General features: G+C 39.0%; 1 protein-coding gene across 4 annotated transcripts in view; it reads left to right on the top strand.

Annotated features, from left to right (window-relative positions):
• HERC2 (HECT and RLD domain containing E3 ubiquitin protein ligase 2) overlaps nucleotides 1-13,148 on the top strand; it is a 244,592-nt gene that overhangs the window by 158,725 nt on the left and 72,719 nt on the right. For all 4 annotated transcript variants that reach the window (XM_075535640.1, XM_075535641.1, XM_075535637.1 and 1 more), the window contains exons 58-66: nucleotides 1,540-1,651; nucleotides 6,644-6,725; nucleotides 6,818-6,961; nucleotides 8,574-8,664; nucleotides 9,276-9,453; nucleotides 9,618-9,699; nucleotides 9,794-9,965; nucleotides 10,755-10,899; nucleotides 12,022-12,247. In XM_075535640.1, coding sequence (XP_075391755.1) covers nucleotides 1,540-1,651; nucleotides 6,644-6,725; nucleotides 6,818-6,961; nucleotides 8,574-8,664; nucleotides 9,276-9,453; nucleotides 9,618-9,699; nucleotides 9,794-9,965; nucleotides 10,755-10,899; nucleotides 12,022-12,247 — 1,232 coding nt within the window. The remainder of the gene's footprint in view (nucleotides 1-1,539; nucleotides 1,652-6,643; nucleotides 6,726-6,817; nucleotides 6,962-8,573; nucleotides 8,665-9,275; nucleotides 9,454-9,617; nucleotides 9,700-9,793; nucleotides 9,966-10,754; nucleotides 10,900-12,021; nucleotides 12,248-13,148) is intronic.

Below are 13,148 nucleotides of genomic sequence, written 5' to 3'. Positions count from 1 at the left end.
GAATAGACTTACACATAAACATACTGTGTTGTTTATCAGGCATGAGAAAGTGGAAGGGAGATTCACTCACTTGGTGGTAGACACATGTCAGTTTTGGTAAGGCAGTACAAAGTGTTAAGAGAAATCAGCGTAGAGTGAGCAAGGCAAATGAAGATACTGAGAGGTACCCCAAAATAAAAGACTTCTATGATGAATGCTTTACATTTTCAATTCTGCTACAATAATAATACCCAACTATAACTTGTTAGTGCATACAGAGTAGATATATATGCTAAATAGGTGCATGAGGTGGTCCTGCAAACATACATTGAAATGATTATAGATTATTCTACCTAGACATTCGTATGAACTCTATGTATCCAGGTAGATATATATGCCTATATATATTCATATGCATCGTATATATTTACATGAAGACATAGGGACCACAACTATGGAAGCTGCACATACCCAAACACCGTAAGAGTGACTGAGCTACTAGGTTTGAAAGCAAAGGACCGTAGTTTGGGGACATCTAGATCAATTGATAGAACATAGTATGTAGAGACAGTGTTCTATATTCTGGTTTGGTGTGGGTAGCATCTGGGGTCTTAAAGCTTGCAAGGGGCCAGATGAAATGAAAATACTGGTCTTTTCCTATCCAATGCAAAGGATAGTGAAGAAAATGAAAGACTTGAGGAAACTATTATTTTGCAGGCTTAATGATTCACATAAATCAAAACTGCTTGTAGCCTGAGACAGAAGAACTGTAGGGTACCGGGCTACCACTTCCAGCTATTGTGACCAGAAACAAAATTAGCTCACCTTTAGAATGAGAGAAAAATATAGAACAAAATAAAAATTCATTGGAAGAAAAAAAAAGGCAAACTGCTGCTTTTGGTAGGACCTGATAAGACCGAAGGATTCGGAAACTATTGCCTAAGTGACCCTTCTAACATGGTCACTCCAGGAGGCCACAATTCTCAACCCAATAAAAGTAAAATTTTTAAAAAAGTTTAAAAATTGCTATGAGCTTTGTACTCCTTACAACTGTCAACAAATGAGACCAAAAAGGCAACATTTGCCCCCAAAAAGGTAAGTCATAAGGGCCAGGAGAGTTGGACAAATGGAAAAGGGGGAACCCAGCATGGAAATAGGGAGAGTGCTGACACATTTTGGAGATTGCAACTAATGTTATGGAATAGTTTGTATATGAATTGAATTGTATATGCATTAAATAGAATGTATTTGCTGAGTGGGCTTTTACCTAAAGTGCAGTACAATGTGTTTTAGAATTTTTTTAAGTTGTACTTGATATTTAAGAAGAAATAGAAATACACTCTTATGAACAAAATAAATAGCTAAAATACAATTCTAATCCAGTTTAGAAATTTTGACCCACTGGAACACTTACCACTACACATACTTGGGGTTTTATTTTAGAGTAAAAATTAGAATAAATCTTTTGATAGTGATCAGCGAGCTTTCAGTGCTTGAAGTTGCTTTCCTAGTTCTCTTCCCCATGTGGATTAACTTGTGTTTTTGTTATCCTTTGGTTAGCCTTATGAGAAAGAAGCCTTCAGGACTGGAATCAGCAGCTACAATCAGAACCAAAGTGTTTGTGTGGGGCTTGAATGACAAGGACCAGCTGGGTGGACTGAAAGGCTCTAAGGTATCGTCCCTTCAGCTACATGCTTCCCTTCTGTGAGGGATGGCATGTACGGTACCCTGGTCTGGGACATTGTTTCCCAAGGTGGGTGATAGTGTCCTGTGGGGGCAGGGGGCCGGTCAGCCATGGTGGTGGCACTGAAACAATTCAGGGGACCTACAAAAGCAAATACCTACACTTTATCCCAGATTATGGGCTATAGTATAACAGCTTTTAATTGCCAAGGGGCCGCTAAGTTATACTGTTTTTGAAAAGAGTGACAGGGACCTCGAAGACGTTTGGAACCTATATTTTATGAGAAGTTCAACAGCAGTAACAATATCTCTCAACATTTTTTATAGTGTTTTATTTTTCCAAATCATTTTATTGGGGGCTCGTACAACCCTTATCATAATCCATGTCTACATCGTGTCCAGCACATTTGTTCATGTGCTGCCATCATCATTCTCAAAACATTTTCTTCCTGCTCGAGCCCTTGAATCAGCTCCTCATTTTTTTAAAAACATATTATTAGGGGCTCATACAACTCTTTTCACAATCCATACATATACATACATCAATTGTACAAAGCACATCCGTACATTCTTTGCCCTAATCATTTTTTTTACATTTTATTAGGGGCTCATACAACTCTTATCACAATCCACACATATACATACATCAATTGTATAAAGCACATCCGTACATTCTTTGCCCTAATCATTTTCAAAGCATTTGCTCTCCACTTAAGACCTCTGCATCAGGTCCTCTTTTTTTTTCCCCTCCTCCCTCCCTGCTCCCCGCTCCCTCATGAGCCGTTGCTCAGCTCCTCATTTTTTAACCCTTCCATACCCGCCTCCCTTCCCTCACAAGGCCTTGATAATTTATAAATTATTATTATTTGGACATGTCTTGCACTGTCCAACATCTCCCTTCACCCACTTTTCTGTAAAATGCCTTTTTCTCAAGTAATTCGTGGCATAAACAAGTAGATATTATTAAATTCACACTCTGATATATAAACTAGAAAGAATATATATAAACCCTGATATGTAAACTAGAAAGTATATATATAAACGCCCTGATATATAAACTAGATATATAAACTCTGACACATAAACTAGAAAGTATACTTTGGAGAAGATCTGACAAATGTAGATGAAAATATTAGGTTATAAATACATTTCTTTTGTCTTAGACATTTTTCCTTATCATGAATGTGATACTCTGAATACTTTGGCTGCACAAAGATCAGCAAGATGTAACATTTACTCTCTAGGCTCTGGGTGTGTGAGATACTCAGGAATAAGAGGATCTCTGTTTAGAAAGAACGTTCAGAACGTAATGTATGTGCATGCTCACCCACTCCCATTTTGTAGTTATTCAGCTTGATTTCTCGAATCTCATAGGTCCTTGAATGAAAGATTAATTTGTAAAGTATTTTAAATTGCTTAGGTAGAAAAGTGGCCTGACTATTTTAGGACCGAATATAAGAAATGATGCATAAAACAAATTCATGGACATGTTTGTTCCAGTGTCTGCTTCCTGTGAATTTCACATTCACGACTTCTCTTATTGCTTGCCTTCGCTGTTGAGGTGCTAACAACGAAACTTAGAACTAAGCAGCTCATAGCTGGTACAGTGTGGCCTATAGAGCAGTGTCTCACTGGGAAAGTGCTGGGTGTCTTAGTTTTGCAGATGTAAGTTCTTCTTTGGAGCTCTGCGTGATCACTGTGGAGTTGTCACATGAAAGTACATAGACTTGACAATCTACATTATGATGGGAATTTTGGTTTGCATTGTAGAAGAGTGGCTAAGGCAATGAAAGGAATGAAGCCAGAGTCGGATAGAACATTTCAAGGGGAGGCTTCAGAAGATAAAGTAAACCATAAGGAAATGTGCACAACCCTAGAGCTAGAAAACGAAAAGGAAGAACATGCTGAGCACACGTTAAACTGAAAGAGCTCGAGAAACTGAAGCCTCGAATTGCATTCTTGAAAGATTCTATGCGCACATTATTGCATGATGGAGGAAGCATCAAGAAGAAGCTGGAGAGAATACAGGGTCCCCATACCAAGAGAACTAACTAGGTGACATGCCACCATTTTAAGAGGTTGCATCTGAGCAAGAACCAATGGTGCTGAAGGAAGACATTCAAGCCGCATGAAGGCATGAGCCAAAAACAAAGCTCCAGGAGCTGATGCTTCAACAAACTGATGAAGCACTAGAAGTACTCCTTCGTCTGAGCCAGGACATTTGGAAGACAGCTACTTGGCCAACTGACTGGAAGAGGTCCATATTTGTACCCATTCCAAATTAAGGTGACCCAACAGAATTCACAAAGTACAGAACAGTGTCATTAACATCATATGCAAATAAGTTTGGTTGAAGATTGGGTGAGTCTGGGGACTTTAGAGAAACAAATCCACAGAAACTCATATGTATAAGAGAGAGTTTTATATAAAGGGTAAGTGCACATCAAGAAAACATCCCAATCCAGTGCTGACCAAGCCCACAAGTCCAACATTAGCCCATATGTCCAACATCAATCCACAAAGTCCTCCTCCATCTCACAAAACACACACTATGACGCCGACTGCAGGAAGAAAGCTGAATCAGTGAGCATGTAAGCATCTCAGCAGTGGCAGGGGTCTCCACACGGTTGCTCCAGCACCCAGGGCTGCTTCGGGGTAAGTCCTTGTGGCTTCTCCTTAGGGATGACTTGCAGGAGGTGAACCTTGCCAGCAGAAGCAGGGAAGTGGCTAAGGCAGCTGCACCCTGTTCCGACCGTCACAAAGCAAGAGACCTGAGAACTTGAAAGGCCGGGCTCACTGAGCCATTTATCTCTCTGCCCTTCAATTAACTCTACATGTGTTTGTCAGCCAGGTTGGCACAATAAACTAACTCAAATGTTATCCAATAATGATTGGAGCATTACATTGACATAGCTACCAGAGATTCAGGCTGGATTCAGAAGTAGACTTGAAGCGAGGGATATCATTGCTGACTTGATGGATTTGGGCTGAAAGCAGAGAATACCCTCAAACATGTTTACTTGTGTTTTATTTTATTGATTATGCCAAGGCATTCGACTGGGGCTCATAACAAACTAAGCATAACCTTGAGAGGATTGGGAATCTTCAGACACTTCATTGTGCTCCTGCAGAGCTGGTCCGTAGATCAAGAGGCAGCCGAGTTGTGTCAACAGAACCAGGGAAGACTGCCTCGTTTAAAATTAGGAAAGATGTGGGACAGGGTTGTATGCTCTCACCATACAAAGCACATCATCAGAGAAGCTAGATTACATGAGTTATTTGCCATCAAGATTGGAGGAAGGCTTATTAACAACTTGTGATATGTGAATTATAGAACCTGGTTTGCTGAAAGTGAGAGCTTGAAGCACTTACTGATGCCCATCATAATGGCAGCTTCCAGTGTGAATTACAACTCACTGTGAAGAAAGCCAGAGAGCTCACACGACCCTATGGGTAGCATTGTGAGAAATGGAAAAAAGATTTAAGGATATTTTTCTTGCTTGGATAGATACACAATCAATGCTCATGGAAGCAGCAGTCAAGAGATCAAAAGAGTTCATGAGGAAGGGGGGAGTGTGGCGGGAGAGGAAAAAAATGAGCTGATACCAAGGGTTCAAGTAGAAAAAAAATGTTTTGAGAATGATGGCAACAAATGTGCTTGACACGATGTATGTATGGATTGTGATGAGTTGTACCAGCCCCCAATAAAATGATTTTTAAATTAATAATAAAAGTCATAAATTATAAGTGGAAAAGAAAGATCAAAAGAAGCATTGCATTGGATAAATCTGTGTAAGACTTCTTTTTTAAAAAATAACTTTTATAAGACCATTTTAGAGTGTTGAAAATTTAGGATGTTTCTTTGAGGACTAAGGTCTGCTTTACCCAAGGCACGGTGTTTTCCATTGCTTCATGTGCGTGTGAAAGTTGCATACTGAATAAGGAAGACCGTAGAAGAATAGATGCATTTGAATCATGGTGCTGGAGAAGAATACTGAAAGTCCCACGGACTGCCAAAAGAACCAACAAATATGTACGGCTAGAATGCTCCTTGGTGGTTTGCATACCAAGACTTCAAATAAACATGTGCTTTGGATTGTCAGAAGAGACCGATCTGTGAAGGACACCATGCTTAGTAAAGTAGAGGGCCAGCAACAAAGAGGAAGGCCCTCAAGATGGACGGACCCAGGGGCTGCAACACTGGAGCAGTAGTGAGGGTGGCACAGGGCCGTGCAGTGTTTTCTGTTGTGCATAGGGTCGTTGTGGGTTGGAACAGACTCAGTGGCACCTAACAATTGTGGTAGTGACTAATGTATAAGGGTTTTAAGAATTTTGGAGCATATACATTTATAATGGGAAATTTTATGTGTATAATTTCCTGGAGATGTCATAGCCAAAGAAAAGGAATAGGGCATAACTTGAAAGAAAGTATCACTAACCAGATACTTATTTACATCTTTATTTTAGCCTTTTACTATAGAAATCTTCAAATGTTTTCAAGTAGAAAGGACAGAGTTGTGAATCCTCGCGTGGCTGCTATCAGCCTCAGTAGCTCTCACTTAGGCTACTTCCACTCTGTCTATTTTAAAGTAGATTTCAGTATATAATTTCCATCCTTAAATTCTGTAATGTGTGTAAGATAAGATATTATTTTATTAGTATAATCATACTGTGTTAATTTTATTCATATAAGCAAATGAACAGTGACTCCTTTTATATTAGGATTTCTGAAAGCTGGATCCTGTGTCAGGTGAAAACCTGTCCACGAAAGAGAAATCAAACATTCTTTTGTTAAACTGAGGGATAAAAAGTGGTACAGTTATGCCATATCAGAAGTGAAAAAGCTTTAGGACTGAGAAAAACAAGGCAGCCCTTCAAGTGATGTTTCTCATACGTATCATCTAATGAGGCTGATTGTAATTTTTAAAATGCTAATGAAATTGTTACTTTTTTCCTCCACTTGCTTTGCAAACTCTTCTAGATAAAAGTTCCCTCGTTCTCTGAAACCCTTTCTGCTTTGAATGTAGTACAGGTGGCTGGAGGCTCTAAAAGCTTGTTTGCAGGTATGATTATTTTAACATTTTAAAAATTCTTAATTTAGCTGTTTAGATCGTTGTTGTGATCTAAAAGTGAGTCCTTTGTTTGTTCCTTGCAGTGACTGTGGAAGGGAAGGTCTACGCTTGTGGAGAAGCCACCAATGGCCGACTAGGGCTGGGCCTCTCCAGTGGGACGGTGCCCATTCCAAGGCAGATCACAGCCCTCAGCAGCTATGTGGTGAAGAAAGTGGCAGTGCACTCAGGTACGAGGCCAGCATCTGTGCTATGTAAGGGTATGCTTAAAGCTCCTACTTAGCATGTAACTAAACGCCTGAAATAACTTCCCTGATGGGTGCTTGGGTTCTTTTTCAAATTTTTCTTTATAGATAGGAATAAAAACTGGAGAATATGAATCGACGAGTGATATAAAATTTAACTATCATTATTAAACTTGACTTTTTGAAGCCAACAATTGATATAATTTCAAATATGTAGGTGTATACTTCTAAGGGTCCAGGGCTCATAGAATTTTTGAACTCCCCAAACCAAAAATTGGTGCTGTCTAGTCATCTCTGCTTCAGAGTGGCTTTCTAAGACTGAGAACTACCCCTGTGGATGCTTATGGAAGTAGAAAGCCTTATCTTTTTCCTGGACAGCAACTAATGGTTTTGAACTGCAAACCTTGTGGTTAGCACCAGGTTTCAGACATTTTCTCCAAAAGTGTCCATGTGCCTTAAGGATGAAAATGATTTCTATAAAAATGACACTCCTTCAATTTTGTAAGCCTTCTTGGAAGATCCTATTTAAATCTCTGGGCAACAGCCGTGAGTGACATATTGAATTTAGTTCCTGCCTATACTGAGTGGAATTACGTTTAACCACATGTAAACTCCAAAGAGCCCTGGCTTAAGCAAGATATAATTTCATCTTTCTCCTGATTAAAAGTATAGAGTTAAGTGTCTATGATGAGTAAGCACGTTTGTGCATCATGAGTAACCATGCTTGTGAGGATTCTGGATTCTTCTTTCTGCCTATCTGTATTGCAAGGATTTCTAGCTTTCACCTGTAGCCTTCGCATCCAAGGTCCTCCAAGGATGAGAAAGAGGCAAGCGCAAGGCAGGTGTTCCTTCCAGCCAGTTCACCCTCCTTTAAGCACTTTTCTGGGAGCCTCACCACAGTTGCCTTCCTTTCCCCATTCCCTACTGGCATGGGAGGCAGGGAAGTGCAGCTTTTAACAGAGCGTACTCTTGCCACGGTAACAGAGGGATATATATATATATATATATATATATATATATATATATATATATATATATGAGAGGGGATATGGGATTGGGAGCACTGTTCGCTGTAGACATATGAAGAGAGGTCATACCAGTCAAGACAGTGTTCTGCAGTCCTGGTTTGAGGAGAGCAATATTGTAGGAACATATTTGATGCTTAGGCAGATATGAGCACATGGTTTATAACAAGAATGTAGAATTCCTTAACTTCAAATGATGATACTCTTTCTTAAATGATTCCTCTGTCAAGCTTTTAATTTGCCAGTATATTTGATAATTTGTCTAATCACAAATGTACTTATTTTTTATATTTTATATGTTCAGCATAATTGGAACCACATTAAGAACCAGCATTATGGTTCTCCTTTGCAGGGAAATTTCTCTATCAGGAGTTAAATTTCGCAATTTAATAAAGTTCACTTAATTTGAATGTTTGCCATCCAGAGTACTTTTCATAGTAACTCCAGTGTTGATTCTCATTACTCTTGTCGACATGTATTCATTGAATACACACTGGATGCCACTTAAAAGAAGCAGTAACCTGTGAGTTTTTGTCCTGATTTGTGGGAGTCCATTCTGTGTGATGTTGCAGGTGGCCGGCATGCTACTGCTTTAACTGTTGATGGCAAGGTATTTTCGTGGGGTGAAGGTGACGATGGAAAACTTGGACACTTCAGCAGAATGTAAGAATATTTTCCTCACTCTTACCCACTAATTATAAGCTGTTCTTAATAAGATGAGTGTATTTTAAATTATTTTTCAGAAAATGAAAATAGGAAAGATTATACAAGTAGATGTTTAATTTTTTTTAAGTTTCAATAGATAAAAATTGGTCTTATGTTGTGCCCAAAGGATTCATAGTTGAGTTACTCTGTAGATGTTATTTTGACTTAATGTGAATCAATGTAGCTCCTCCCTGTGTCCACCACCACACAAAATTTTTTTAGTCAAACAATAGACAAATCTATAACAGGAAAAAAACACTAGGAAGCTGTACACACCTTAGAATAATCAACCATCTGAGATCAAAAGGCTAGTGCTTACGGAAGGACAAATGTCAGAAGGGTTAGGAAAGATAGGGGACTGGAAATGGAAAATGTAGAGAACGAGTAAGATAGGTGATGTTCTCTTTTAAGGATTTCAAGCTGTTGACCTGAATCAAATGTGTATGGATTTATTTAGTAGAAAACTGATTTGCTTTGTAAACTTTCACCAATTTCACAAAAAGTTAACATTTTTTTTTATTTAAAAAGTATGAGTTGGTTTAGGAACAGGCTCATTCATTTTGTCTTAGGAACTGTGACAAACCAAGGCTGATAGAGGCCCTGAAAACCAAGCGCATTCGAGATATCGCCTGTGGCAGCTCTCACAGTGCAGCCATCACCTCCAGTGGGGAATTGTATACCTGGGGCCTGGGAGAGTATGGCCGGTTGGGACATGGGGACAACACCACACAGCTAAAGCCCAAAATGGTAAGGATGCACATTTTCTTTGCTTACTGAAAGCCTTACCATTTGGTCATTTCCAGCTTTGCGTTTAGGGAGCGTATATGCAATGCTGCTTTCCGTCTGCAGAAAGCAATTTCTCTTGGTTTCTAAGTGCCTGTGCTTGACTCTGTGTAACTTTGTGATTGAAGGTGAAAGTCCTTCTTGGCCACAGAGTAATCCAGGTTGCGTGTGGCAGTAGAGATGCACAGACTCTGGCTCTGACTGATGAAGGTGAGCTCGGATTTTATGCTTCTGGGTTGATAGGAACGTTATGAAGCACTAGCCTGAAATATATATACGTATATATGTATATTTTTTAATCTAGGATTGGTCTTTTCCTGGGGTGATGGCGACTTTGGAAAATTGGGCCGAGGAGGAAGTGAAGGCTGTAACATTCCCCAGAACATTGAACGACTGAATGGACAGGGAGTTTGCCAGATTGAGTGTGGCGCTCAGTTTTCTTTGGCTCTTACCAAGTCGGGCGTTGTGTGGACGTGGTAGGTAAAATTCCCCACTATCCCAGAAGGATCTATCGCTATAGGGTGTCATGTGCAGGGAACATTTTGTTTGCTGTGGGCATCAGCCTCAGCATACCTCCTTCCTTAGCCCTCTATCTTGCTGGAGTGTAAAATCTATCATTTTCTTATTTACCAAACAGCTGTAGCCTTTTAATGTATGATCTCAATTGAGATTAGTGACACTATTATGGGAAGAGATTTACACTTAAAGCTATATCATTTTGAAAAAAACATGAAAAAAATTATAGCCCACTATTCTTTTTTGTTTGAATGAATTTTTTAAGGGTTTCTTTCTTTGTATTATCATGTAAGAAGCGTACCTCGCACCCCCCCCCCCCCAAAATAAGGCACACACATTTGTATTTCATGTGAGTGTTTGTTAAAGTTTAAGAGAGTGGAACAACCAAAACTGAACTTGGACAGCATGAGAAAAATTGCTTTTGACTAATATAGAGGCAACTTTTGGCAGAACTACATCATATAGGATTTTTTAAGATGCATTTGAGGTTGTTTTGTCATCCTTTTAGATGGTTTATGAATGTAGAACAGAAACTTTAATATTTTAAATGGATATAAAGTATCTAGAGAGCAGAATTAAGGAATTAACTGGAATTGATGGTATATGATTATATAATAACTCCAAAATCCTTATAGCCTGTAAGTGATGTTATCCTTGATTTTGCTCAAAAATCTGCAGAATAATGAATGAGTTGTTGTATAGCGTTGGCAAACTATAATACATTGCAATGTGTTTTGTTGACTTTGTAGGGGCAAGGGGGATTACTTTAGGCTGGGTCATGGCTCTGATGTCCATGTGCGGAAACCACAGGCGGTGGAAGGCCTGAGAGGAAAGAAGATTGTGCATGTGGCTGTTGGTGCACTGCATTGCCTAGCGGTTACTGACTCAGGGCAGGTAACTGTAGCCACCTGTAGTCATGTGGGTTCTTGGACTGGGGATGGTCATTCTCACTGAAATAAAGGCAGTGGTTGGTATCTGCGGAACCACGAGTGTGGGACTTGATATACTATGTTTACGAGTATTTCCTTTGCCACTTGTCAACACAGGTCAGGAACGTAATAGGGATATGCTAGCATATCCACTTACTGCCATATGTTAGGAAATATGACATTTCCCACTCAAAGCAATTGAAGGAAAATCTACATCAAAATATTGTTCAAAGTCCTCCTATTAGTAAGATAAAAGCAGTAATTTTTATTAGAGGATGGAGGACTAGCGAGGAGTTGAACTTGAGTGGTGAATGACAGACCCATAAGTTGTTTTTTGAAAACTTATGACGAAATTAACAATGAACATTTTCTAAAGAAAATGAAATTTTAAATGTATACATATAATTACCTGAAGGCAAATTACTTGAACTATGAGCATATTGTTTTATCATTTTCCTTGTAAACTAAATTACTGTTGCACTTAGATGAAGACAGACCTTTCTTGGTATCCACTGCCAAAAGAACAAAGAAATCTGTTAGGAAGGTGGATAGCCAGAATTCTTGTAGGCCAGGATGTGAGCCTTTGTTTCACTCACTTTATACATGTTATCAGGAGAGACCCGTTCTTGGACAATGACATCAGGTTTGGTAGAGAGGCAGGCTTTGAGGAGGATGCTCCTCCACAAGATTGATGAACACAGTGGCAACGACGGTGGGCTCCAACCTACCAGTTAGAAAATGGGACAGGATCCATCAGGGTGTTCCCGTGTCATATATAAGGTCTCTGTGGGTCGGAACCAACTTGGAGGGACCCAGCAGCAGCAAGAACAGGGCCTTCCAAAGGTGGAGACTGCCTGCATACAGATGACTTAAAAATGTGCAGTGTTTTCCTCTTTGCCTTTAAGAATTATATTCATACATAATTGATGTATGTATGAATTATGATAAGAGTTGTATGAGCCCCCAATAAAATGATTTTTTTAATTATATTCTTTCACCTGTAAATAAACTTGAAGCACTTTGAAGCAGATTTAGAGAAAATGTCTGGAAGATCAAAAAATTCTGATTTTTTTTTCTTTTTAAACAGGTATATGCTTGGGGGGATAACGACCATGGACAGCAGGGCAATGGCACAACCACAGTCAACAGAAAGCCCACCCTTGTACAAGGCTTGGAGGGGCAGAAAATCACACGCGTGGCCTGTGGGTCATCTCACAGTGTGGCCTGGACCACTGCCGACGTGGCAGCGCTCTCGGTCCATGAGCCAGTCCTCTTCCAAACCGCAAGAGACGCTTTAGGTGCTTGCTATTTAGGTAAGAGTTACGTTTCAATAGACTCTCCTCCGCATTTCAACATTGCATTTGCTGAACAGCACTCTCTGGTGAGACATTCGCTTTACATTAACTCTCCATGTGAAAATCATACATGGGGTTTGTGGGTGCTGTGTGAGAATTTTATAAGAAAGTGTGATGTTAATTTTTCTCAGGTCTTCACTCTTGTGGTATTGTTTATGTATGCAAATGGGGAAGATTCTTTATAATCGTTGCTCGTTAGGTGCAGACACTAGTACCTTTCAATTTTTAAACACCTTTGCTTAGGCAAAACTTACATACAAAATACTGTATGTATTAAAAAATGAACACTTTGATCTATTTTAATATATGTATGCACTGTGACTGCACACATTTCCCTGCTCTACCACAACTACTAGCATGTTCTCTCTCAATTAAGATCTTCTTGCATTTTTATATATTTATATAAATGGAGTCAAATAGTATATATTTTTTTAAACTGACATTTTTATTAGTATAAAACTTTGAGATTTGTCTATAGTTTGCGAATCAATAGTTTACTCTTCTATTCCTGTTGAATAGTATTTCATTTATGGATATACCATAATGTATTAACCTCTTGAACTGATGATAGATCCTTGATTTGTTTTCAGATTTGGCATTACAAATACAGTTGCTGTGAACACTCATGTACAAGTCTTTAAAAAAAACTATTTTAAACAGTTTTGTTGACATAATTTACATACCATACAATGCAAGTACTGAAGCATATTTCAGGAAGTTTTGTACTCTTCAGCACAATCAATCTGATAACATTTTTTTTGTTCTGAGTACTTACTAATATTAGTTCCCTTCTTTCCCCCAATTTCCCAGGCACATTCCATAGGAAATTATTCATCTACTTACTGTGTAGATTTACCAA

The sequence above is a fragment of the Tenrec ecaudatus genome, chromosome 17, assembly GCF_050624435.1.
Source record: "Tenrec ecaudatus isolate mTenEca1 chromosome 17, mTenEca1.hap1, whole genome shotgun sequence".
Lineage (NCBI taxonomy): Eukaryota > Metazoa > Chordata > Mammalia > Afrosoricida > Tenrecidae > Tenrec > Tenrec ecaudatus.
The sequence above is the reverse complement of the archived record's forward strand: the minus strand, read 5'-3'. Positions and strand labels throughout refer to the sequence as shown.